General features: G+C 50.1%; 1 protein-coding gene across 2 annotated transcripts in view; it reads right to left on the bottom strand.

The window, feature by feature from the left end:
• Positions 1–317: 317 nt before the first annotated feature.
• The window catches only part of SFXN5 (sideroflexin 5), a 92,160-nt gene continuing 65,412 nt past the window's right edge, over positions 318–27,065 (bottom strand). For both annotated transcript variants that reach the window (XM_040555314.1, XM_040555317.1), the window contains 2 exons: positions 20,047–20,164; positions 318–809 (listed from right to left, as the gene is read on the bottom strand). In XM_040555314.1, the coding sequence (XP_040411248.1) occupies positions 732–809; positions 20,047–20,164 (196 nt within the window). In that variant the 3' untranslated portion in view covers positions 318–731. The remainder of the gene's footprint in view (positions 810–20,046; positions 20,165–27,065) is intronic.

Raw genomic sequence — 27,065 nt, 5'->3', positions numbered from 1 at the left:
CCCACGCAGGGCATGTTGGCTTTCCAGCCCCTTGACCCCCTTGCCACCATGCCTGGGGGCAGGCTCACGGCACACAAAGCCCCGCGGGTGCAGCGAGTGCCGGTGCCACCAGCACCGCCGGCAGGAGGAGCAGGGACGGGGGGCACGGGCTGTGCCCCCGCGGTGCTCACCGAGCTCCCCACGGCTCAGCACCGGAGCTGCTTTCGTGCGCGATCACCGGGGCAGGACGGCCGCGAAATCGGTACGGGACACTTATCAAACGCCCGGTGAGGCACTCGAAATTCATGCACCCGCTGGGCTCTGCGGAATTACTTCTGTGCAGCGTCAGTGCCGGGGTTTAATTCGCGTTGAGAACAGGATTTGCTCGGTGAAGCCTACTCTCGTGTAGTTAGGTATAGCCAGGGAAACGTCCCGGAAACTTCCCTCCATGCAGTGCTAAAAGTTCAGAGATTATTCCTTAGCTACTTCTCTAAAGTGTTTGAATGCGATTTCTCGCTGTTGCTCCTGTGGCTAAGTTAAAACGATTTCAGTGTTAATCTTTTTGAGTGGTGTGAGGTGTCAGTTCTCCCCAAGTGTTAGTTCGCTCCCCGATCTCCGGGAGGGGCAGTACGTTACTACCGCTGAGCTCTACGCTCGTTTCGTCTCCTTGCTGTGTTTTATCCCAGTCGTGATCTCCAGCTTCCCCCGGCCCTCCCCAGCTCTCCTGGGCCGGGAAGGTGCGCAGCTCCCACTTACAGCCCCTTGTTGTAGACCACAGTCTTGCTGGCGGTGGCCATCGCGATCTCCGGCTCCAGCCGGGCCGTCTCGATCTGCGGAAACAAAGAGGAGAGGTCAGAGCTGCTGTGCTCGGCAGGGCCGTGTCCCCAATGTGAGGGGGTTTGCGGCCGCAGTCCGGCCCTCTGGAGTCACTCAGAGTTGTAAATGTGCATGAAGGATGCAGTAAGAGAGAGCGTGCTGCTACCTGGCGCATTATTTCTGCCTTTCCATGCCCTTCAGGACATGAAGTCCTGTACTTTGAGCCTCAAAACACCCCTGGGTAGATGGACGTGCATCACAAGAACCAATGCCCGCTCTCTGCCTCAGTCCCCAGAGAACTGCAGAGCTCCTCGGGGGATCCCTGTGCACCGTTCCCCAGCGGGCATCCTTCTCCCAGGCGGGTCCCTCGCGCCGTGCAGGAACGGAGCCAGCCCCGGCGCTGCAGCTGGCACCTACGGGACCCGGTGGCCGGAGGGGACAGGGGACAGCAGAGCCCGGCCAGCCCTGCCCCAGGGGGGGCACGGCAGCTAAACCCCGGCGTGGTGCCCCTGCGCCTTTCCTCCCGGCACCCGCCGCCGTTCCCCCAGCAGGCACTCGCCTCGAGCAGACTAGACACCACGCTCGGCGTCTCTGGGAAGCGCTCCGATGCACAATTTAGAAACTGCACTGTTTTGTCCCTGCTCCTTTTTCTGTCTCCGCGAAAGCACCAGCCCTCGCCTATTTTTTTTTTTTTTGTATTTTTTTTTATTTTTTCCCCAGCCAGATCTGCACGAAGCTTTCCAGCGCGCTGAGCTCTCGCCGAGCCGCCGCGTCCCCGCCGGGGAGCCGGGTGCTCCCCGCGTCCGAGCGGGACGGGGCCGCGCGCGGGACCAGACTTTTGGAAATCCTCGACGTCGAATGGGTGCCGCCGCTGACACAATGCTAAGGAACCCACGTTAAAATCGAGATGCTTTTGAAAATGTTTAACCTAGTTAGACAAATTAGCAAAAATTTGTGCAAAACAATTTAGGTATTTAAAATATTCAATGTTTTTAAAAACTGGAAAAACTGTTCTTAGCTTTCAGCTGCAAAAACCCAACAAAATATAACATCAAAGCAATCTTAACATGAGGTGCAACATAACCCTTCAGCAAAGCTGTTAAACAGCTACTGGAGCATCATGGGAAATAGCACTTCATTTATTCAAATGCACATATGTCAGGTTTTTGCACCATATGTCATTCCAAGCTATTTACAGTAATAATTAAATCTTAATCAACGTTTAACCTCTGTAAAATGTTTGAAGGGATCTAATCACCCTTCAGACTGCACTAATGAAGGAGAAATATATAAACATAAAAAGAAAATGATGCATAGATAGCACACCAGAAAGAACAGTAATTGCAAAATTGTATTTCTTTTAAATATAATCAGCAAATTATGTAAAGTAAGCCAACGAGTATTTTAAGTGAAGACATCTTGGGTGTCAGAGGTGTGATCAGCTAATTTTGTACTGCTATCCATAACAGATGTAGCATATTTTCTTTTAGTGCCATTATTAGCAACTTCACCATTTCTTTCTGTGCTGCACCACAAAGTGAAGCATTGTGCTGGGAGAGCACCCGGCAAAGGTAGAGGGGAGGCTACTCGCACGCACACCGGCACCCGGGGATCCATTTTGAGAGAGGATTAACTCCGGTCTGCCCGGCTCTGACGCAGCTTTTCTGCCTATTGTTTTCCTTTTCTTCTTCCAGATACGGAGAGAAAAGCTTCTAGATGTGGAGATGGGGTGGCTTCACCCCCGGGTATGGAGACACGGAGGTGAGAAGAGCTGGAGAATGACCTGGCAGTGGCCAACCCACTTGGGTTGGGTTGGCCCAACCCAAGCGGCCGGATGCCGGCGTCGGCAGGGCTTGGGGACGTGGTGGTGCAGCTCGTAGAGCGAGTTGGGAATGTCGAGGGTAGGAGAGAGAAGTTCAGGAGAGGCACCACCGTGCTTGCAAGAGGCTGCGGCGAGGAGAGAACGAGGGATGTTTTGTTCGTGCTCTCTTGGGACACAATTCAAAAAGCGGCGAGTACGACTCCAGCTGAACAGCAGGAAGAGCATCCTAGCGGGAAGGAGCAAAGTACTGCAACCAAATGTTTGGGGAAGGTGCCGTGTCTCTGCGGTGGGAAGCTTCAAGCACAACTCAGACAAAACCCATCAAGAATTTTTTAAGCGGAGTTGAACCTGTCTCGGTGGAAGGAGAGAGATGAGAGAACTGCTCGTAGGTCCTCTCGGCTTTCTTCCCGGGGGTCTCGGAGGGAAACGGCCTCCTTCTAGGGCGTGGCTGAGCCCCTCCATCACAGCAAGGCTCTGCGCTGAGGGCCGGCTGGGATGGCCCTAGGAGGGCAGGATCGAGGTGGGAGCTCAGAGACAGGTTGTGGGGTCTGAGCAGAACGACAAGGGAATGGATTCCTAATGGGACACGTCTACACGGTCAGGGACCCTTTTAAAGACGTCCAAAGGAAATAAAACCAATCGTGGGCACTGGCTTGGGGATGAGTGTTACTGAGCGCACCCAAGCCCCTTGCTGAAGCCTGGGAAGATGTGAAATAAATGCGATGGAGGGTGACTGGTTGAACCGGAGCAAACTGCAGATCCTTTTTTGGTTGACTTTATTAAAGCAGATACAAAGATATGAAAACCCTGCTGTAGAGCCTCAGCTACATGAGCTCCAAGGGGCATCCCCACCAAGGAGGCAAGCACGGGAGGGACAGACCCCCAGCAGCACTGGCAAAGCTGTTCAGAAGGGCGCTGGGAACTACTGATTCCTCTCCCTGTGAAATCGAATGCAGAAGTATGAGAAGATGTGTTCAGATGGTGGGTTACAGATATTGAGGTGACATTCACTAGTTGACCTTGCATGTCCTGATAAATTCTTTAGATCCATCAGGATTTTCTGAAGGAAACTGGAAATTCACCTATTTTGGTGTAGACTGCTGGTCTAGCTGCCCAGAGTCCTGGACCTGGACATGGCATCGTGCAACGGACGGGGAGAGCCCAGTTTCTTGTGTCATGTTTCTTGCGTCTGTGCTTCAAAGAAAACCCCCAGGCTGGGTCCTTCTTGGTCATGGCCATGCGAGGAACCCCTCAAACAGGGAACGGCTGCCGCAGAGGGTGCTCTGAGGAACGGGTTCCACACTACGCGATGGGACCTGTCCCACCCCATAACTGTGTCCTTCCAAACTGAGCACCCACCACGGCACTGGGTTTGAGTTGTGCCCATCCTCTTCCTCCCACTGAGGAAGTTCTTCTTGTGCTGGGTCAAAGGAGGGATCCCCTTCCCGGCTCTGGCAGGACAGCACTGAGGTCCCTAACAGAAATAGGACCTGAGCAATGACACCAGGAGAAGACAAGTCCGAGAGGGACACAGGCTCCCAAGCTGCATGCAGGAAACCATGGTGTATAAACCCCACTGCTAAAGGGTGCTGAGAAAGGGCTGGTTTGGGGGAAAAAGAGAGGCTTTCAGGATGAAAGCTGCATGAGCACCAGCACAGTGTTGACCGCTACTATCCTGACATACCAGCGTGGGAGATGCTATGATGAGAGAGCAGGAGAAAGGGAATGGCTGCATCCCCCGGGGGCTACTGAAAGCTTTGTATAGGGGTGAGGAGATCCTCGCTGAGGACAAGGCCAAGGTGCAACCAGAAGAGTGGCACGGGAAGGGGCCGCTGCTAGCTGCAGAGCATCGCAGCACCCGGGAGCTCCTCTAGCAGATAACCAAGAACAAAAAAGGTGTCCCCTGACCTCCAGGCCCCTCCAAGCGACTGTTTATAAACCAGCATCACCCAGGTAGTGCAGGCGGTACGGCACCGCTGGCGTTTTGGTGGCACCCCTGACCTGGTGAAACCCATCCCCGCCAGGGGAACAAAGCCGCCGGGAAGGGAATCGCCTCTCGCGGCACCCGCCGCGCGTGATTCCTCTTCCCCCCCCCCTCCCCGCCTCCGTCTCTGCCTTGCAGTGGGAGCCTCTCTCCTCTCATCAGCACAGACAAGGCTAATTGGGGTGATAAAGAACTGGCTCCGAGTGCTGGCGTGGGCTGGAGGAACAAATGGTGCGGTGGTCACAGCTGGTGCTGCGGAGACAGCGAGGGAGCGAGCGCGAGGCAGGCTCCCGGCGCCCGAAGTTCCCTCAGCCCATGCTGGATGCGGGGCTGCGAGGTGGGGGGCTGTGTGTGTTTTGCATTCGCTGCTGACACGGGTGTAACGTACATGCGCGGCCGGTGAGGCAGAAGCAGGCAGAAAGCAGATGCTTTTTGTTTGGGGTTGATACTCATTTCTATCCCAGCTCGGGAAAAGGTGTAGAAAGGAATGTGCTCCGACGAGCGCAGGGAGAGAGATAGGTCTAGGCGCTCTGCCAGGGATCCTGCGACGATATGGAAGGCAGCTAGGGGAGACAGGAGCAGATGGATTTGGCATACAGCTCATCACTCAGCCAAAAAGGGGGGGGGGGGAGGAGGGAAGAGAGAGAAGAAGGAAGAAAGCAGCCAATTTTGGTAGGGGGAGGGTCATGCGGCCTGACGGATGCTGCACCGCGAGGAGGGGGAAGGGAGGACCAGCCTGGTCACCGCATCTCCTGCTGCCTCCGCAGGGCCGCTGAGGAGGCCTGGTGGTGGTTTGGAGGCCGAGGGGCTCTGCGGGCCCTGCCAGCCGCCCTCTGCCACCTCCTCCCGGGCCACCAGGCAGCAGGGCAGTGGCTGAGGTGACGCCAAGGATGGGATTTTGTAAATGAAGGCACCAAGCGGCTGCTGCTTGGTGGTGCTGGGCCCAGCGCGCCGCCCGAGAGAGCCTGGGGCACGGCCAGCACCGCTCGCAGGCTCTGCTCCGTCGGCTGTCTGAAGACATGGGGAAAAATGAGGTGAGCTGCACTATGGCCACCAGACACCTCTGCTTGTAGCTCAGTGCAACCACGGTGTGAAACCACCGAGCTCCTTTGTGGCGCCTCACGGCAAGCCACCGCCGCCACACGGCCACCTAGCCGGGAGGCAGAACCTCATCGAGCTGGCTTAATGTGTTTCCTCGGGGTCAAAACCAGCCTGACTGGGGTTTTGAGGTTTTGTTCCCGCAGTAAAATTGCCTAAATGTTGTTCTTTCAGATATTTCAGACCTTCTTTTCTTCTTTTAATTGACAGTAGCTGAAGGAATACTACTAGGACCAAAATCACAAACCTCTCCTGGAACCTGTGCTTAATTTTACAAGGCTTTCCAAAACTAAAAAATGTATAAAGAATAAGTTAAAGACCGTAAGGTTTTTCCTTAAAAATAAACTCTTTCTGAAACTTTTCCCAGCTGTCAAACAATAAAGCGCCTCACATGGACCCACTTGCTAAGGATAAAGTTGAGGAAATCAGCTATGGAGCACCACCTGGAAATGCCACAGACACCCAAGGTCACCTGACAGGTGAGAGATTTGGGAAATGATCCATCTCACCCCAAAACCCACTGGTTAAATCAGAGATGTTTTTCAGAAGATATCCAGGCCAGCTTCAAGGCCTCGACATCCTGCTTCAGCCAGCCTCCTGCTTTGCATTTGTCTAAACTCTCACTTCCAGCGTGGCATTTATTGATCTGCTGCACCAAGGAGCTCTCCCCTGCCAGAAGTTTTGACCCCATTAAAGTTTTCAAAGATCATCAAATCGCCTCTTTGTTAAGTCCTTCTCCTTTATTTAAATTTATTGTTTGCAATACTGATGCTAAAGCTCTTCTTGAGCACTTTAAAGCTTTCCTAGCTGGACACACTGGTTGCCTCGTGACTGATGTGCACAGTAATAAATAACTGTGTCAGTAACCGAGACTCAGTTTGCTGGCTAAGTCACAATCCAGGGGAAAAGGATTTTCAAGCAAACATTTTTGTTAGGTTTTCCCTGAAATTAATAATACAAATCAAACGGAGTTTACTAGAAAATGTCTCTTCATTTTTTGTTTCTCTCAAGTCTTTTAGGCTCCCCTCTTTTAAAGAAACATTCACAGCTTTCAGAAGAAAAAAAAATCATCTCTAGTCAAAATGTTTTCCTTGAAAGCACGGAAACAGGCTATTCGGCTCCCTTTGCACCCCTGATGCTGGCTGGGATACCAAGGAAATTGCAGCAGAGCCGGGACAGACACAGCTGGGGTCAGCAGTCGGGTGCCCCACGGGGCTGTCCCTGGCCACAGCGTGTCCAGATACGGCCGCACCTCGGTGCAGGAGCCCGGCCATGGGCTTGACACCATCCCCATCCCCATCCCAGCTGAGAGCTGATGCAGGGGTCACAGGGCTGGGTCCCCCAAAAGGCAGGGATCACAGGGAGCTGCGCCGCTGCTGGTGCAGAGAACCGAGTGATTCCCCGGTGAGGGTTTAGAGCCTCCCTTCTTGCCATCCCAGCTTTGATCACCTCCTTTCGGCTCACACCTCGAGGCACTGACATCCCCCGAGAGCTCGCAAAGCTCCGCAGCCACCGACCCATGCAAGGAGCCACAGGTGGGCTTCTTCAAGCTGGGCTGCCCCGGGAGGAAGCATCCAGCTCCAGGACGCTCGCGTCTCGCTGGCTCCGAGTCCCTGGGTCAGGGCAGGGGAGACACCACCAGAAGATGCTTTGGGAAGGTGGGGGCTCTGGGAAGGTGGTGGCTTTGGGAGGAGAAGCCAACGAGGGCCAGGAGGTGCTGCACAAGCAAATAGAGTAAGCCTCTCTGGAGCTCTGAACCTGTCTATTTAGGAAAAAAATGAACATTTGTGATGTACTCCTGTAACCACCAGCGTCAGCGTGGGCTTGCTGCTTCTAAAGAAGTCAGGCACAGCCTCAACCCAGGCATCAGAGTAGCCTCGGGCTGTAAAAACAAGTGAATGACTGCAAATACGACTCAGTGACTGTAACTACAACTAAACCATTGTAAATACAGCTCAACGACTGTAAATGCTACTCAAAAACTGTAAGCACAACTCAACAACTGTAAATACAGCTCAACGACTGTAAATACAACTCAACTGCACTCAGGTTGAGCAGGTTCGGTCTCTACCCACCGAAGTTTTCCTCTGTTACTCGCATGCTTTGTAAAACCGAGTCAGTAGCAGACAGAGCTGAAAAAAGTAGACAAGCAGCTCGGGAGAGCATTTGATTTGCACCCCCCTGTCACTGCCACGTAGGTGGATTCACACATACATATGTAAAGTTAGGAACAATGAGACAAGCCATGTAACTTGCAAGGCTTATTGTTCGGCCGCAAATCTGGAGCCCCCGAGCTGTGCCTAGCAGATGGGCACCGTCAGCTCCCCGCGATGTATAGCTTTGTGGTGGAGCTCCCATCAGAGACTGCATCCGGGGCCCTGTTTGCAAACAGTGTGTTTTTAGGGATGTGTCATGGCTCTGCAGTAAACCAGGCTTACACTGACGTGCAGGGTGGAAATGAAAGGACCCGTGGCCACTCCAGAGCTAACACAAACTCTCCTGACCCTGTCCGTGGGGAAGGCAACCATTCAGTGCTGGCTTCAAAACCCGCCTGAGAGGTGAGGAACAGAGATGCTGCAGCCTCTGCCCCTGCCCCATCGGCAGCTGCCAGGCCATCAGCTTCTCCCCAGCTCACGGCGGCACATTTACACCAACAGTGCATGTTGGTGGTGCCCCCAAACCTCTTGCTGAACCTGGAACAGGCATTAAGAAGTGCCGTTGCTTGGGATTAATTTTCTCTCTCTTTTCTTTACTTTCCTTGAAACAATAAGGAGGAGGAAAACTGGAGTATTCGGCTGTGCTGGCTCTTGAGGGCTATCCATTTCAGAAAGTTTCTCTGGTTTCTGTCAGGGATGCTGTGACCACCAGCAGCCAAATCCTGCTGCCTGTAGGACAAGGCAGAGAACAGAGACTCTTTTCAGACCTGACTGGAAAGGGTCGGAATGTGGCCACACGCGTACCCTGCTACGACATCTGTTAGATATAAAGTATGTCGGTGCCGGTGCCGGTGCCACAAGCTCTTCACACTCTATCACATCTGCTGACACCTCTGCACCATCCCCTGAACACGTCACTGCTCTTAGCAGAGCACGAAATGCAAAGTGTCAGCGGCACCTTGGGTGCCATCAGGTTTCTGCACCGCGACGAGCAGGAATATTCCTCATGCTCAACAGCTGTTTGGATAGAGACGTGCAATTGCTTCTGAGACAGCTACGAGGCTTAGGATGTTACCGCCCTCACCTTAAATGGGAACAATTGACCCTGCCCCGAAGCAGAATGGGAGAGTTTGCAGGATTTATGGGTCAGTTATGGGATAGCACCTTTATCACAGGGCGGGGGGGAGTTTTTACCTTCAGCTCTGCGGATCTGCAAGCACGCAGCTGCCTATGCATGGAGTTGCAAATTAGTGTATCACAGCTTCTCGAAAGAAAAATAATATGCATCGCCTCTCCATTAAAAAACATCACAGTAATCGGAAGGGAAAGAAGGAAAACGTGGCATTTTAGGCTCCTGCCCATCTGGGCTGGAGCAGAGCACCGCTCCCGCGGGGCGACGAGCTCCCCGTGCCCAGCGGCACACGTCTACCAGTGCTGCAGGAATGACCAATGGTAACAAGTCAGCAGGTGGGACGAAATATATGACAGCAGGCACCTAAGGCAGCTTCAGTGCTGGGCATGTCCCTGCCTGTAGCTCGGCGGTCCAGCAGGTCCCTTCACTCCCAAGCTCCGTCCCGCAGCCGGGTCAGTGGCAAGGCACCGGCTGCAGCCTTCCAGGTCCCCGTGGGAAGCCTTCTGGTGTCTCAAGGTGACACTGGTGTTGAGCAGGCTGCTGAGATGAAGGAAAACCTCTCGCAGGAGCTGGGCCCACGGCCAGCACTGGGCTCACACTGCCCCAAGACCCAGTTCCCTGAATGACCCCACCTCCAAGTCCCTGCAAAATTGGGGGTTTTTGTCTTCTGGGGAAGGAGAGTGCTGCCTACCGCACCAGAAACCCCAAGTATTAAAACAAAGGTTTCAAAACCATCAAGCTTTAAGTAGCAAGACCAAATAACAGTTCTTTCTGAGCTGGAGAGAGAAGCCAAGACATAGGCACGATGCATCTTCCATACAGTGAAGAACCACATAAAAGGGCTTCGCAGGAACTAAGACGCCTCTTGTCCTTTCTGACGGAGAAGATCTCTTCATGTGTAAGATAAATGCCCACGAGGTAAACTCTCTACAGGAATTTCTGCAGGAGCTGCTCCCAAGGTGGGTCCCGGAGGCTGGTACCACAGCAGCAGCACGGGTTCTGTCCACAGGGTAAGGAGAGGCCACCCCCCCAGGAGAGGCCGTCCTCCCCAGACTGACTCTGTAGGGCATTCAGTCTACACCAGTAAAGCAAAAGAAACTTCTTCCTGGCCCAGGGAAGAAGCATCACCTTACAGGACGCAGACTTTGTTGGGGAACGTTCAAGGCAACTGATGAACGCAAGAGTCACCAGCCCGTCTAAAAAAAAAAATCTGGAGAACGCCCCGAACTGCAGAGTTTAGGGCGAGCTCAAGTCACTGCGCCTTGCCAGAACGGAAGGCGTTTCTAAAGAGAGTTAGAGTTGTCTCCCCTCTTCTGGAAGAAACAAAATCCTGCGTTTGAATGTGGGCATGATAAATGTGGCAAGTTTCCTTTTGATGAAAAGGAGCAATTCGGTCCCTTCTCGTCATTGCCCCTCAAGCACTTCTGTCGAGGAAGAGACCATTTGCTGCTGCTCGGTGACAACGTCAAGCCCTGCAATTCCCTAGCTATCAAGAAGGACCACGGTGGGTACTGCAGGATTTAGGGAGGGCCTTGCTGCTTTAAAGAAGCCAAGCAAGTTCCTCGGGACCCCAAGCCTTCGACGCATTTCCTTCCCTTGAAGGACCAACAGCCCCAATTAGAAACAGGCCGTTAGATCCGAATGATTTAAAAAGCAATTACAGGTAATTATATATACGGGGGAAATGTGATTAATAGCTCGTTCTCTGCAGTAACCGAGCATGCTCACAGCAGGCAAGTCTGGACAACTGGCTGCCTTCCTTCGCTCGTATCCTTGATGTCTCACTTGGAGTAATCTGAGGTACGGCTGCTTCAGAGGAGCTAAAACAAGTGTCTGAGGACATGCAGGAAGCTGCGAGACAGGGATAAGGCAGGCAACAGCCAGGGAAGAGCCGGGGATGAACCCGGCTGCACCAAATACAGAAGCTGCTGGTGAACAAGAAAGGGGAACAAATTATCGGGGTGGGCTGGCAGAAAGAAAGAAAAGGTCTCAGCTTTCAGGTCCAGAGGAAAGAAGCAAAACCAGAGCCCTGTGGGAGCTTGGACAATTGTACAGGGCAGGAGGAAAGCGGGATGAGGTTGGACTGGATGATCTTGTAGGTCCTTTTCAACCTCGTGCTTCTAGGACTGCCACCTCTGTGCGCTGCTCTGCGACCAGGGCAGGAATCCCCGGGAAGTGCTTCGCAGGAGGCGCTCTGTTTACAGTAGGTGCTGCTGAAAGGTGTCCCGAAGAAAGACAGCAATTAACAGGCCTGGAAAAAAAAATGGCTTCTTTCCACAAAGAGCCTTTTAAGTGTGTTTTTCGAGCCACTTTAAGGGTTAATGTTTAGCTGTTTATCCGGAGTTGTCGGATGTCAGCTCTTTCTTTTGACTCCTAATGGCTTATAGCCATCAGGAGGTGAAGACTCCTCAAAAGAGATGGTGTCAGGAATGTTTTTTTATGCCCACTAGCACCCACACACCTGCAGGAGCCTGTGCTTGCAGGATAGATAGTTTACATACTTGAACCTGTATCCCAGGGACAGAGATATAAACATGAAACCAGATCCCATCCGACGAGGCCGTTGAAGCCCCTGGGCAGTACAAAGGGGTCCTTTCTCCCACACCCACCTCCAGTGACCACAAATAACAGCTCAGTTCGAGCCGTCTCTCCCCACTAAGAATAAGCTCTGCTGGTCCAGGTTACGATTTTAGGGCTGGCCCCTGACAGGTTTGCAGCACCTTTAGCTCCAAACGTTGGTTGTGAAACAAAGGGCCGCTCTCAGGAGCAGACTCCAGGAATCAGCCCCGTCACAAATCAAAGCCCCTCGGACAAGGGAACGGGAGAACAAAGACACCGGCTCCCAATCAATCAGAGCGCTGCTCACTCGTGACCTTCCCCAGGTGAGAGATGTCATTGAGCCTAATAATTACACCGCAAGGTGCAAACAGGCCGAGCAGTTGTAAATCTCACCACCGCAACGTTTCCTACGGGCGTTCAAAGGCAGCTGGTGGAGCTGATGCCCCTGGAGACCGGATCCTTCCGCTTCCTGCGCTCTTCCCAAAGCTTCAGCCCTGCTCAGACCAAATCTTCCCTCTTCCTCCTGCTAAACCGAGGCAGCAGCACGGGTGCAGGCAGGGATAAGGGGGATAAGGGCTGCGGTGCAGGTGTGCACCTGGAAGTGCTGCTGCAGCCAGCCAGACAAGCGCAGAAGGAAACCACTACACCGCGTGTCTCCCCCTGCTACAGTCCCCAAAAATAAAATAAGAAAGAAAGCAGCATCAAACAGAAGAGATGGGGAGTTACAGTAATGAGAATTTATCCTCGGGCACCCTGCTCTCGGTGCCCCTGCTTGAGCAGGGCGCTGGACCAGGTGGACCCCAAGGTCCCTCCCAACCTCAGCTACGATTCTGTGAATTTGGGGCTTTTTGCTGGGAGTTGGGAGCAGGGGGGCAGGAAAAGGATGTCATGGTCGTGGAATCTGGGCTTCCTTGGGTTTGTTTGTTTGTAGAAGCGCGGATGATGGCTCAGCAGCTCCGGCTAAAGCACGGCTGGGAGGGGAGGGCAACTAACCTTGAAGCCTCCAAGTATTTAGGAACACCTTCAGTGTGAGACATGCTCAAGAACAGGGTTTAAGGCACGTTTAAGGCTGTGTCCTTCCAGCCTGCCTGCGTGACCTGAGCTCCCCCAGAAGCCCTGCTGCCACGCTGACTTGGGAATTTACACCATGGAGGCTGGGTCAGATCCTGAAAGCTAAAGGGAACACAGCAAAAGCTCCGGGCTTCTTTCTTTGTGTGTCACACCGAAACACTTCCAGCCATGCACAGACTCTTCCGTGCTTGCAGTCTCCTGGGCAGCACCTTCCTGAGAAGCACAATTAGAAGGAAACCTGAGGTTGTTGAGGGATCCTGCAGCACAGCAGACGAGCTGCTGGGGTATTTTTGTTCCCCGTTGCTTTTACAGGAGAGGTGTTCTGCAGATGCCAGGCTGGAGGTGTAAAGGGAAAGCCAAAGGGTATGGCCAAGGGAGAAGCAGTGTGTGAAGTCTGGCTCCTCGAGAAGCACATGCTGGGGCTGTAAACCCTGCCTGACAGCTGGGGTGGGTGAAGAAAGCCTAAACACAAGGAGGGCTAAGCTGGGAGCACATCACCTTCTCCTGTGCTCGACGCTCTCGATGAGAGAGGGCTCGGGGGAGCAGAGAAGGGATGCAGACGTCAGACAAGCAAATGGTAGAAGTGCTCCTGTTCCAAGTCAAGGGATATTGAAACTTTCCAAAAAACTGGCTGTTTAGCCTCGAGTTCACTTTTAGTGCTCACCCCGTAGAGTGCAGCCTCAGGCCAGTGGCTGCTTTTCCTGCTCAGCAGATTGCAGACATTGCACGTCGCCTTCTTGGGGTGCACGGGCGAGGACTTCTGCGGTGCTGTGTGACAAGGTCCCAGCTCTGCGCCAGCTACCGAGACGAGGGCTCAACTCACGGCAGAACTGAGTATGGGGAACTGGTCCCACAGTGCTTCACGCTGCTCTGGTGAAGATTCACGGCCAGGGTTGTGGTTTGGTTTGGGGCAGGGAACAACTTGTCACAAAACGAGCTGGTGACAATCACTTCCACCTCCAGACTTCAGGTCCATGCCCACGCTGACAGCGAGGGCAGGCTGCCCCAGAGGCACAGGAGGACAGATGTACTCCTTGCTTTGCGTACACCAGTCTCTGACTATTAAAGCAAAGGCTAGAGAGATCTTTGCTTTCCACCGCTCAGCTGAGGCACGGTCCCGTCGTGCTACAGGAAGACACGGCTCTTCTGTAATGCAAGATTAAGGCTATGGTCCTGTAATTCCAAAAACCAGCTCAGATAAGCCCCATGAGTCACAAATCAAAATAAACTAGAGGTCCCAGACTAAAACTAACGCACCACGACCCCCTGAATACTTGCAAATGGTCTCTGACCATGGGACACGCAGGGCTACAGCTGCACAGACCAACAGGAACCACAGCACATTCTCCCTGGTAGAGCCCAGCTTCCACCCATATGGCTGATCTCTGCCCCCAGAGAGGGACGATTTATTGCTGCTCATCGGGAGCAGTCCGTAGGAACACTACCCCCAGCATCAGCTGGGAGGCCAAAACGGACCCAAGGGGATGCAGACAGCCAACCAGACTGGCCACCATGGGCCACTGTATACCTTGTATACCTGGAAACCCTGCTGGGTTTACAAGCAGAAACCTGCTTTATGACTTCCGTAGGCTGTTATTTCTTTGAAAAGACAAGCTAGCAACTTACAACGGGCACTAATGGGCTCCAGCAATCACCTCCACGTTTATAGCTCACATGGAAAATAAAGATACTCACGTCTGTGTCACTAGTTACCTCGCTGTAATAGAAAGAGCACACAGAGAAACCTCAGAGGAACTTCTGAACGCTTCAGAAGTCAACAGTGGAGCATCATCTGCGTGGCAGCATGGAACCGAAGCCGCAGGGTACGGCTTGAATCCTCTTCAGTCTTTGGCAGACACACAGAGCTGAGCTCCTAGCCTCCTGCCAGTCCTTAAGGACCTCATGGCTTCTTCTCTAAGATCAACCTTCATTTCCTCCAAGAGCAACCTCCACCCGAGGGTAGGCTTTGGCCAGCAGCACGCCCAGGCTGCTGGACCCTCAGGGAACGGTTCCTCAGACCCAAAAGCAAAGAAACCCCACAGAACTTCTCACTTCTCAAACATTTTTTTCCCCATGGCAGCTGGCAAATCCTTTCCTTTGCTTCTCGTCCAAGTTGGACAAAATTACTGCAGAGAATCCCTCCGGCTCCCCTCCCCCTGCGCAATGCAATCCCAAGGGAGAAATGGTTTCATGGGGACCCCCTGCTGTCTTGCATCTGATTTCCCTCCTAAGTATGGTATAGGGAAGCGTCTCGAGGGCTATGGCTGTGACCTCCATACAGCTCTTTTGTCAAGTGCCATTTCATTAAAAAATCAGCCTTTTAACTGTGGACACATTTCAACCTCACCAAATCTGCTAATTATTGACAGTTGGTGAAGAGGAGATTTCACTTGTTCCTCCTGTTAAACTGCATCTAATTAGTAATTACTGGTTCACTGTCATCTTTACTGCAATAATCCCACTGCACATTGGCTCATTAACCTTTTGCTTTTCTAAAGCAGCCTGCCAACAAGATGAAGGCTAAAACAGATTGGAAAACAATAGCTCAGCCTTGGATTTTAGGCTGTTTATTCCCCTTGTCCTGGAGATCCAAAAGGAAGATTATTTTTAAGAAAAGGCTTTCAGCTGCAACCAGCCTAATTCCAGAAGATGGCTTGTTGTGCCCCAACCAGCTATCAAAGCCCTTTAAACTTAACCTCTGGTGAGGGCACGTGTATTATACATGCGTACAACCCTTCCTAGTGGAAGGGTTTCTCAGCTCTTGCCTTGGCTCCATTTCTCACCTGGCTTTATCCTTCTTTTAGCAGCATGACCCGACACATGGGCCACGGGATAAGGCAAGCTCCCGTGGGTCTGCAGCCCTCTGGAAGCTCGAGAGCATCCTCTCAGGTGCTGAAAAATGAACGATCTGGGTGAGCAGAGCCCAAAGGGAAGAAAATCGGTGGAGCAACCCCATGGTTATTTCTTTTGCTGCTACACTGAATTTCATTTGCACAAGTCCCATTTTCAGTTTGGAACTGTCACAGCTGTTTCTATTGGCAGTGCATAGCTGAGTAGGAGTTGTCAGTGGGGATGCTGTAGGATAGGCAGCTAGAAAAGAGATTCCCCGGGGGGCATGGGAGGCAGTTCGAGGTTGTGGGCTAAATGCATTAACTACATGTTTCTCCCAAACTTAACAGAAGTGAATTATTTAATGCATATTGATGTATTTGGGTTCTGGAGTTAACACTATGTTGGGATGAAAAGTGTAGTTCTCGGTGTCTGAAGCGTGCTCTATCTCAAGGACCTGTCTTTATGGTTCACACTAAGGTTTTATTTTTATAAGGTGATCTTAAAAAACCATAACACCTAGAAAAACGCTCTAATTCTGGAGCACCATGGCAGGCAGCAAAGGGGATTCCATCTGTACAAACTGAAGGAAGATTTGAGGTCTTGGTTAGACCCAAAAGTAAGTCTGGATGCATTATTCTTCCCAGGGCGTGAAGGCTGCTTAGCTCCACAATTTTCATTTAGTTGATACTGATGTTTTTGTATGCAAGCAGAGCTGAATTTTGATTTCTCTTATGCTACTTTAAAACAGGACTAACTGAAGCAGCTACATCTGGGGTACTTTGAAGCAGAATCTGACCCGGTTGAGACCAGCCATTTAACTGGGGCATGGATGCCAAGGCACCGTGTAACCAGAACGGGACCACGCTGGTCCGAGGTTGCTCCCCAGCTGTGAGTGGCAGCAAACCCACAGGGGCTGCCACTCCAGAAGAAGTTATTTGGCAAGACAGGGAAGGGACATTTAGTTGACACATGATAAAGTGGCTGCATTGATATGGGACACTTATTAAATATATCACAAGGCTTCAATTCTGCTTGAAAACTAACTATAAGTTTGAAACATGCTCAAAAGCCCCTTTTGCAGAGAGGATCAAAAGCTCCCATGCTAAAACAAGAGCTTAATAACACATCAGCTTCTCTGTTTGCTCTCTGACTAAAGAAAAAGGACTGTGAATGTGTGATTAAGGGCAGAATTTGGCTCGTTTACAATTCCTGTAAGGGTTGCTGCTCAGACCATAATCATATTTTTGGAACAGAACACGCCTATTACATCTTGTCGTTAATAATTTACTCTCCGGGTAGAGCTCATTATAACAGCATCATCTCTGCTGTGTTATGCTCCTGGCTGCTTCACCTGCTGTAGTTATAAGGGAAAGCACATACACACACACGTACACACATACACGTATATACCTACAGAGAGTGAGAGGTTGGTGTTTAAAAACTGTTAATGTAGTTACCTGGTGAACGGATGGACCAGTAACCAAGAAGCCACACATTCTGAGAAATACTCTCTGCAAGGAAACTCGGATTTCATTTCCAAGATTGTGAATAAAATGACTCTAGAAAGATTCTTTCAGGTAAATCACTTGCTCTGCTTACCTGAGCATCCCCAAAGCCACTGACCACTGAGGGTGTCTCAATGAGACTGATGAATGGGAGGAATGCCCTTACACACTCACGCACATTTATAATGAATGCAGAACTAACTGGGAGGCTGATCAGCCTGGGCTGCTTTGGAAAACCTGACTCCTTGGTGTCAAGAGAACCGAGGTCCAGCTGTGCGAGTGGAGCTCACGCCAGCTGAGCAAAGACAAGCCCTCAGTGGGCAATGAGCCTCACCACCAGCTGTAATGGTGTCTCTTCATTGACACGATGCGTGGGCAGGGAGCACATCATTCTGTTTGATCTACTAATCAGCGCTGATTCATGTTTACACTGCGGATAACATTTCATCTGCTTTTAGAAGGTCATTCTCAAGTGATGCTGTATGGTTTTCAGTATTGACTGATGCCTGCAATTTGTATATCCTCTGAAGGAAGAGAGACCTTAATTTTTCTTGTGGGCTAGAATTCATTCAGCTGTTAGCATCAACACAGTTTTTCAAGCTGCAATATCAGATACGACACGTTATAGAGTATCTGTCACCCATGAAGTTCAGACTATAATAGAAAAGGTAGAAAGACCCTGTGAGCTTCATTATTAAATGAGGAAACTAAAACAATGAATATTTTTAGAGCTCAAAGTGTTTACCTCTGAATGCTTCAGATACAGGTCCCAAAACTTTCGTTCCCACTGACCTTAGCTGGCATTTACTATTTCAAAGAATTGTGTGTTAAATGTCGCTTACAAAAAAATACTGAAAATGTACTAAACAATAAGTTTCAAAACAGAATTGGAGGGTCAGATTCCTGTCTGTGTTGAAAGAAAGGTTTGGTTTGGCCAATACTATTAAACATGCGTCATCAGTGAGAAGGGAGAAAACATACAATGACTGCTGATAAAGGTTAGAGATGACACAAAGACTGAGAAAGTGGTAAATAATCAAGAGCCCGAGATCCAGAGGCCTCTAGCTCACATGGCCATCTGTGGAAAGGAAGCCCATGTGCATGGTACTACGGTCAATAACGAAGCTGCCTCTGGAAGCAATGAATGTATGGGACATCTTTTTGGGGGAACGGTGTCAATGCTGCCTTTGGGGTAAATGACATGTTCCTCAAACAGGTGCTAGGCCTGGAAATACTTCTCAATCTTTCATAACCAAAACCTCTGAGCAGAACTTGGGATCACGGTAAATAACTGATGGACAAGGAGCTTTGGTTGAGCTCATGCCAAAACGACTAACGTGCTCTGTGGACGTCCGAACTCAAGCAGAAGCAGGCAAATCACACTGCCCCTGTAACTGGAACTTATGCAATTCCTTACTGGAATACCATGTCTGGTTCTCGTGGAAATGCTCCAAAAAGGATGTTGACTAATTAGAAAAAGTTTAAGAAAGAACCACACAAATCATCAAAGCAGCAGAAAACATGTCTTTTAGCAAGAGACTCCAAGACTCAGATACACTCTGTTTCTAACACAGAAGATTAAAGGACAGTTTTATTTCAGTCTGTAAACAGCTAGAAGAACAACAGAAAATTGGTAACACGTTTTTCAGTCTTGCAGACAAGTGTACAACAAGATTCCCTGGCTAGAAGTTGTGGATAAACCCATCCAGACTTAAAAAAAAAACAAAAACGGAAGTAACCAATAGAGACTGTGATAGGGACTGTGATACGTGTTCCTGATCGATTGTTCCATATGAAACAAAAAGAACTTCAGCAAAGCCCTTCGCTTTGTTTGATAGAGGTTTTACCCCTTTGTAAGTGACCCTATCTGCAAATCTACAATTTTATAATCTGCAAATCTACAAGCTCCAAGCACTGAATAGTCAAAATTCATGACTCACAAAAAAATACACCTTCACGGTTTGCTCAACCAATTTAGGTACACGTGATTTCATCAGCCCTTCTGCCTGTTTCCTTGGCTAGTTTTCCTCTGTTCGCTTCCCCTACAAAACTCCCATCCTACCTTCTCCTCTTGCATTTTAGTGCCCACAAGATGCAGTATCCATCCAGGGAAGTGCTTTGTATTTTTTCCCCTGAAAACCACCCAGGCTCAGAGTAAACATTATTCCGAAACACCAAGAATGTAGTGGAGACTGCGAAGTGGGGAGAAGCCTTGCCCCTGAGGTTGTGTCTTCCTGGAGCCAGTCTAGAAGACAAGCAGCCAGGAACCCTCACAGAAGCTCTGGGAAAGCAGGTCCACATCAAACGTGTATCCCAGTGGCAGCTCTGAGTAATGGGATATATACTTATTTTTACCACGTGAATACCATGGAAACACCCCTGCCATAGGGGCAGCGAGCTGAGCCATGTTCTCCCTGGTGCAGCTCAGCTCTGACTAAGCTCAGGACCACCCACAAGACAGGACAAACCCCGCTGGAGCCACGGGGCAGAAGCCATCAGCCAGAAATAAAAAACATCTCTCGATGTGATCTGACCCCGCCAGACCTCGGTACCACTGGAAGAGGAACCAGACACCCAGTTATGGTCAAGATGCTTCTCTGAGACCAAGCAGGCAGAACATTAGCCGCATACACTCCCTAAAATGCTCCAGCCTGCTTGCCCCACTGCTCCCTGGTGTTTTGATTGCTTCGCAGTCCAAACATCCTCCGTACAGGAGAAGCAGATCACTGTGGTGGGGTACAACAGATGTGATGGAAAGGAGGACCACGCATTGTCCCCCCTTGTCTTTAAAAGATATGTTTGCTGGGTGGAACGAGGATTCCTCTTGGAAAGTACATCCCGCCACATGATCCAACCACTGGTAGAAGCTGGGGCAAAGCCGCGTGCTATTAATCTGTGGTGTAGCATGTGCTAACAGGAGGGACCAACATAGCCATCACCTGACCAGTGACTTGTCAAGGGAAAGAGACAGCAACCAACTTCATCACAAAATGAATGGGAGAAATGAGACCGTTATCCAGAAGGCAGAACGAGCCGTGGCATTGGTAAGCCATTCTGTGACATCCCACTGCAGGGACCAGACAGGTACTGACCTCGGACATCTGCGGGAAGAGGCTGATGGCCAAGGGGAGGGCCAGGCCGAAGGCCGCGAGGCACACAAGGCTTTGCACGGGGAGAATCATCCGGGGACGGGACCTCAGGAGGGATGTCCTGGAAAAGAAAGGCTCTGTTAGACCATTTCATGGACCGGACCCACCAGCCTTCCCCACGACTGGTGCAGGTTCCTCCTGGTGGGTCATCCCAGCTGAGAACACCCACAAAGGATCCTGAGTCCTGCCCTGAGCTTCTGCATCTGCTGGGGTTACACGGTCCAAGGCCATTTAAGTGCTCACTTTCCCACATTAAACAGGACCACTTCACGCATGCTTCCCCCATTTCAAACCATATCACACGTGAGTAAACTGCCACACACAGGTGCTGCTCGCTTTAAGGCTTCGGAGGCTGTCAGCGAGCAGAAGGAAATTGGGCTCTTGAGAGACACTGGGAACTCTGTCAGCTGCACCACACAAAAAGGCTTCGTTAATGGGGTAATAAAGTAGTAAACTTGACAACGCCTTAATCTGTTCAAAATGAAACTTCTGCGGAGTGGGTGATAAGGATGCTTTACCACCGGCTGTCCCCAGGGTATATGTTTGAGTTCAAGCCTTGTTAACAGCAAACTTGTGAAGCTACCTGCATGGTCAGGTTCTGATAATGACCCATTAAGTGACTCTTCCAAGGCAATTAACACTGAATGACAGAGACAGCATCTTGCTCATAGAAGATGGCATTTTAAGTATATTCCAGGATACAGGACCTTGGATGGTTTACAAACGTTAGGGGATAAAATATAATTCTTGAGGGGTTTGTTCGGAAGCTATCTGCACCAAAATGACACCTGTCATTAACTTTTTTTCTACCAATCCAAAACAAATGGAAATAAGACAAGTAGATGGTGAGTTCTGCTTGAGTAGTCAGTGGATGTTAACAACGTAGAGGGGCAGCCAGATTTGCCACTGGGTCATCAGCTATGGCCTTAGTCCCAGAGTCCGTATCTCCTCTGACCATCCTTGAGGATGCTGATGCCTCAGGGCCATCAAACATGGGCAGAAATCTGCTAGTTAATGCCCTTCCACTGGGACGAGAACACAAAATCAAGGCAAACAACCCTTCCCACATCAGGACATGCTGCTAGCCTGGGATACGAGCGTTTGGCGCACACACACGTTACTTTGCAGGTGCATCTCCCTGCGCAGCCTGTGCCTGCAGCCCATGCAAGAAACCGGATTACTGCAGGCTGCAGGCACACACCTGATGAATTTTAACAGAGCAGCTGATGTGTGGGAACTTGTTACCCTGCCGTAGGTTGTCTGTGTGTCTGAACATTCAGACTCCGCGCCCTTTGCTAGCAGCGCTTGCTGAAAGCTGTCTTCATTGTAAAAAGGCTTGGGGAAAGTGGGGAAGGAAAACAAGATCTGGAGACGTAACTCCTCTGATATCTCAATTGCTCCCTAATAAGCTAACGAGACAGAATTGATCCTATCGATTTCTGAAAGCCAGGCTTCTTTCTCTTCTTCAGTACTTGGCTACTTTGCTTTGCACAGAACATGGTCTAAATTAAAAGACTCCTGCTGAAGTCCACAAGCGTTTGTGTGAGCCAGGGAAGTACCTGCTCCCTACCTTGCTCCATGCTCTACCTGCATTCACCAGCTACGGTTCTGTAAATGAGACATTTGGGAATTGCCAGCGATGAGTTGTGATAACGAGTCCCTGGGACGCAGACAGACAACTGCTGGAAGTGATTTATTCTTCTGCTAAAGTTGCCGTGATCCACGAGAGCCCTCACTGAGAAAATCCTAAGACCAGCCTCCTCCAAGCCTCCCTGGAGCACGGTTTAGAAGCAAGACATCACTGCTTGTACCACCCTGACACCTCAGTTTGGAAGCTGCACCCTCTTTAATTACTGCCCTGTTGGGGACCTTATAATCACCCAAGCAAAAACTCAACCAATTTAAAGTGATCCCCGGCACAGCCCCCAGGTGTGATTTCCAAAAGTGCTTCAGACCCAGGCCAGTTCAAATTACAATGGCTAACCTCCTAATTAAGAAGAGTTATGGCTTGATTTAAAAAGGAGAGGGGACTAATTAACACATGTAGTGTAATGTCTTAATTGGGATTCGGATTCTAAAATTTGCGCAGTTCAGAATAAATGACTCATAATTAGTTGAGAGGTCACTTTTCTTCCGTCCCTAGGATCGTTGCTCTCGACACAGATCTCAGAAGAATATTAAGCTAAATATTGCTTGCTGCACTTTGGTAGCTGCCAAATGTTATCAGAGCCCCTCTGTTCAACCTTCCCTCCCTGGAAGTGAATGATGAGATGTTTCCCGGTGGTTTCGCTGCAGAGTATTATAGCAGATTAAGAATCAATAAAATTAATACTCATCTGTTGAGGGAATTAGTTTACAGCATTGTCCTGTGTGCTCTGCCTAGATCATGAAGGTCTGGACCTTTAGATGCTCCTGACAGCCCAGCTTTGCCCCTGGCATCTCCTTTAGCAGATCGCTATATTCACACGAGTGAATATTATATATATTCACAAGAATGAATATTACCTTAATGGTGCAAAAGCACATGAAGCTGTTCTTGGACAAGACCAGCAGCTTTATGTGCTGCCCTGTACACGGGACAGGGTTGGCAAGGCTCTGGTTCAAACCTTGGCACTCGGATTAAACTCCAAGAGACTGAAGTCTGCACCAAGAGAAGGTGTCATGTTGGAAATCTGCAGAGACACAGTAATATGATCTATTGTTCCCGCTTCAGAAGCCAATTTGTTTATGCATTTGCCTTTGGATGAAAAAAGAAGGTCTATTTTTGCGATACTTTCCTCCATGCCTCTCTCTTCTTCTTTTTTTAAAAGATTTGTTTCTTTAGCCCCCTTCAGAGCCCCCTAACCCTTCTTCTTTCTGCAATTTGCTTCTGTAAAATTTGCCTGGTGGACAGAAAAAAGGCAGCAACGTACCGGGGAGCTTCTGGCTTAATAATTCCAGGTAGCACTTAGTGTGAACGGATGTACCTAAACCAGCGAGCCCTCACGGGTAACTTCAATATGCATGAGCGTGCGTGTACGTAGGTACAGACACAGACACACGCATACTTGTACAGACAGTACATCTGCTCCGCAAAGACAGTGTGTTGTAGCTCTTGTAAATACACCTTCATTCAACTTTCATCACATTGTTCATTAGTGGTTTAAATTTTGCATAATTTGGCAGCTGCCTCTGGCGTTTTTCAAGAGGTACTGTAATTTATTCCATATGGAAGTCAGTCGCTGTACTAAAAAGGAGTTATCAGGTTCAGTGAACCAGAGCTGTATTTGTCTAGAAGGAGGTGTCAGATGCTAAACTAAATATGACAGGAGTTAACCAAAGTCTCCCAGCTGACAGATTCTGTGGGGTTTCTGTAGTGTTTGGTATAAACAGGTTCAGAGCTAATGCATACACTGCAAGACGCTGAGGATGCCAGCGGGGTAAGAAAAGCACGGGAGGCTGAGGCTCTGGGTATCCCGAGGCACCCAGGCTCCTCGGAGCCCAGGGCTCTGCGACCCATCTGACACAACCACAACATTTGGGGTGACTGTCCCAGCCCAGACGGCGCACCCCAAATCCCTGTTGTGCTCAGAACTTGCCGGAGCCAGCACCGTGCCACGTCTTGCTTTAGAGAGACCTTTGCTGCTCTCTGCAGAGGGTGTTTGAGCTTTTCTCACTCATTTGGGGTCGCTGCAGGAAAGCTGGGCTCCTCTAACAGCCCACGGCTCTGTCTGCCACTCCGTCTGGCTGGGCCACCAGGGCTTTGTCCACGCTCAAGAGCATCTCCTGCTCCGGCTACGGACTCAGAGCCTGCTCCAGGGGACACAGCAGATGCAAAGGGAGCGATGTTGGGGGATTTTTCTACCTGATTGACATAATTAAAGGAGCAGTTTCAATGTTTACTTTGGAAACAGCCACGGCAGTTTAAGGTGTCACTGCTGGCAGCTGTTTGGTTCAAACAAACTTCACCGAGGGTTTAGCTGGATGGAGAGACTTTGCACTTGAGGAGGAAGAAGAGCACCTGTAGGAATTGTTCTGCAAGCAGATCTAAAGGGCAATATCTCCAGCAAAAGGCCACGAGCACAAGGTCCAGGAGGATCTCCTACCTCGCTCTCATTTCTGCAGTGAAAATCATGGTTTAAGGCTAAGAAAGCCACCACCACAGAGCCACGGTCTGAGCACCGAGTATCCTTCAAGACAATCCATTGCTCACACTTTAGTCTGGCTTAGCCATGCCTGAGCAGCTCTGCAAGTTGATCCAGCCTGGGAACATCCTGATTTGATGAGATTTACAGGAAAACAGCCCTGACAGCTGCCGTGTGAGGATGCTGCTATGCTGTGGTGCTAGCAGCTCTGCGAGCCTCAAGATCAGGGTGATGTGGTGGTGAAGGAGGTGTAGAACAGTTCCTCTTTCAGGGACACAACTCTTCTGCTCCCTGCTTTTCTCAGCTCCTGCCCACCAACAGTTCCAGCTTTATCTCCCCTCCATAAGCTCTGCACAGCAACTCTGGGGACTTTTCCTGTCTAGCCTGACATACGTGAGCTCCTGGAGCCCGTCCTCAGGCCATCTTCTGTGCTTCAGACCCTTTGAGGTTGCCTGTACTGCGAGGTAGAGGACAGGCTTTAGGATAAGGAGGTAAGGAAGAGAAGAACTCATGTTCTTCTACCTCCACCGCCAGCAATCACCTCCAAGTGTCCACAGCAGACGTTGCTGGTGGGCCGAGCTGCAGTCTGCTTGTCCATCACTTGTCCAGAGCACGTGAACCAAATAACATCGAATTTCAGTTTTCCCACCAAAGAGATCAGGGGAACCCAAGGCTGGACGTACACAGATCTGGATGCTCTACACACTGACCGTCTGCACGGTGGGCTCCAGTTCTGCAAGGAGTCAGAAACCTGACAAAGACTACAGGAGAAGCCTTGGATGATGGCTCTGTAACTGGTCCTTTCTGGGAGAAAGCTGTGCAGGTTCTCAAATTCCATCACATAAAAGGATTCACAGAAGTGTATGAATAAAGGAAAATGTTTGAAGTGCACAAAATCCAACTTAACGCAGTAGATGTGGTTGTCCTCACATCTTTGTGACACAGGGGTACTAACGAAGTTTTCTTTTCTGATCTGAAGTCAGCTGAGTTGAGATCCCACAGATGACTCTTCTCCATCTTACAGACAATACGAAACCAATATTCTTCCGTATTAAAGTTGCCAGCACGGATATTATTTATAAAACTTAAATGAGAATACATCTGCACAAAATAACTGACACCGTGTTCCCCGCATGGCATATGTAGTCTCAAAATAAACATTGATTCTATATGTTAGCTGCCTCAACAGAGCGTCCAAGCAGCAGGAAATGCATGAAACATGGGGAAAGAATGGAGTGCTGCGGCGCTCGGCAGTGGGAGGTAACATTGAATTACTTGGAGAGCAGAGAAGGCGGCCCCGGGAGTTAAAATACACAGCAGGCAAAGAGATGAGAGAAGCCAAGAGAGCTGAAAAAAATGGCACAAGAGACGAGAGAGGCAGCTGGGGGAGTTAAAACATGCAGATGGAGAGATGGCTGAGAGAGAGGAAAGACCTGGATCCAAGTGGAAAGACGACGACCAGGAACTGGCCACTTAAAATAAACTTTCTGAATGCCGAGACACAAAGGAGGGAGCAGGTTTGGATTCCAAAACCGCTGCTGGGAGAACGCGGCTTGCTCCTGGGGTGGTGCGACCCCAAGGCAGCTGCAGCACGGTCACTCTTGTTGTTCTCATTTACGGACACCGCAAGAGCTTCTGTAAATAAACTGATAATACATGCCTGGATGTGACTGCCAATATAAAGTCTAACTAAAGTTTTATTGCATTAAAAAAGTTAAACTTTTCACCAAATGCTCCATTTTTTTCCCAACATGAGGTTTCACTTCTGTCCGTGTCCTTCATTTAAAAAGATCTGAGAGAACACCTGGACTGCAAACCCCTCGGATATGGGAAGGGATGTCTTCCGTGCCAGGTGGATGCTTTCACATCCCACAGCCTCTGCATGGCCAAACCACACCCCAATCCCTATCCCTGTTGTTTCTCACTCAGACTTCCAGGAATCCAAAGACATATAAAGGGAAATAAAACTGTAGCCATGAAGCTCTACGTAGAATTTAGGCAAAATCAGTGCCCATACATCTTATATCATTCGGGGGTGGTGAGAAGGAAACCATTCTCTTGCAAACCTGGATGAAATCCATCAGATAAAGCGATGAGTTTTTGAAGAGAACCTTGTGTATGTCCACACTTGCTTGACAGATAATCTCAGTTTCGGTAAGTCTTGCCTGGAGCACGGGTGCATGGAGTAACCCACACGGTATCAGTGCAGGAGGTGACAATGCCCAAGTGCAAAGCAAGTCTTGCTATTAGTTTTACTTAAGGTTGTGGTCCACGATGGTCCTCAATGTCTCCTGTTGTAGAAGATCATTCTTTGACCAGGTTTCTATGAAACTTTGAGGCTTTGCACATAAAGATTTTGTCTGTTCATGATAAATGGAACAGCAGAGATCCTCTGAATGGCAGGGATAGAAGTTTGTCCTCTGGGGTGATCCTGCCTGGATGAGCTGGTCACCAAGGTACAGGCGGACAGGAACAAGTGACCGCGCTAAGTCAGCAGTAACAGCCACAGCCACCTTGGTGCAAAGCCTCAGGGCTACAGAAAGATGACGAGAAAGAGCCCTGCGGCAAGAATACCACAAATCTGCAATATTTCTTAAGTGTCTGGCATGTGGACAGATGAAAACAGGAGTCCTTTAGGCTGACAACAGCAAAGCGGTTTTGATGGGATTATAAAGGTTGGAATCAGGCTTCCAACACTGCACAAAATCATCAGGGCTGGAATCTACGCCCGGTCCTTGTGGGTCTCCAGCAGCCACCTCCAGCCAGTGGCTGGCAGCAAGTGCTACCAAGACTGTGCCCTGCTGCAGGGAGCCACCATGGTCCCTTGGGAAAAAGAGA

Source organism: Cygnus olor, chromosome 4, assembly GCF_009769625.2.
Source record: "Cygnus olor isolate bCygOlo1 chromosome 4, bCygOlo1.pri.v2, whole genome shotgun sequence".
In the NCBI taxonomy this organism is placed as follows: domain Eukaryota; kingdom Metazoa; phylum Chordata; class Aves; order Anseriformes; family Anatidae; genus Cygnus; species Cygnus olor.
The sequence above is the reverse complement of the archived record's forward strand: the minus strand, read 5'-3'. Positions and strand labels throughout refer to the sequence as shown.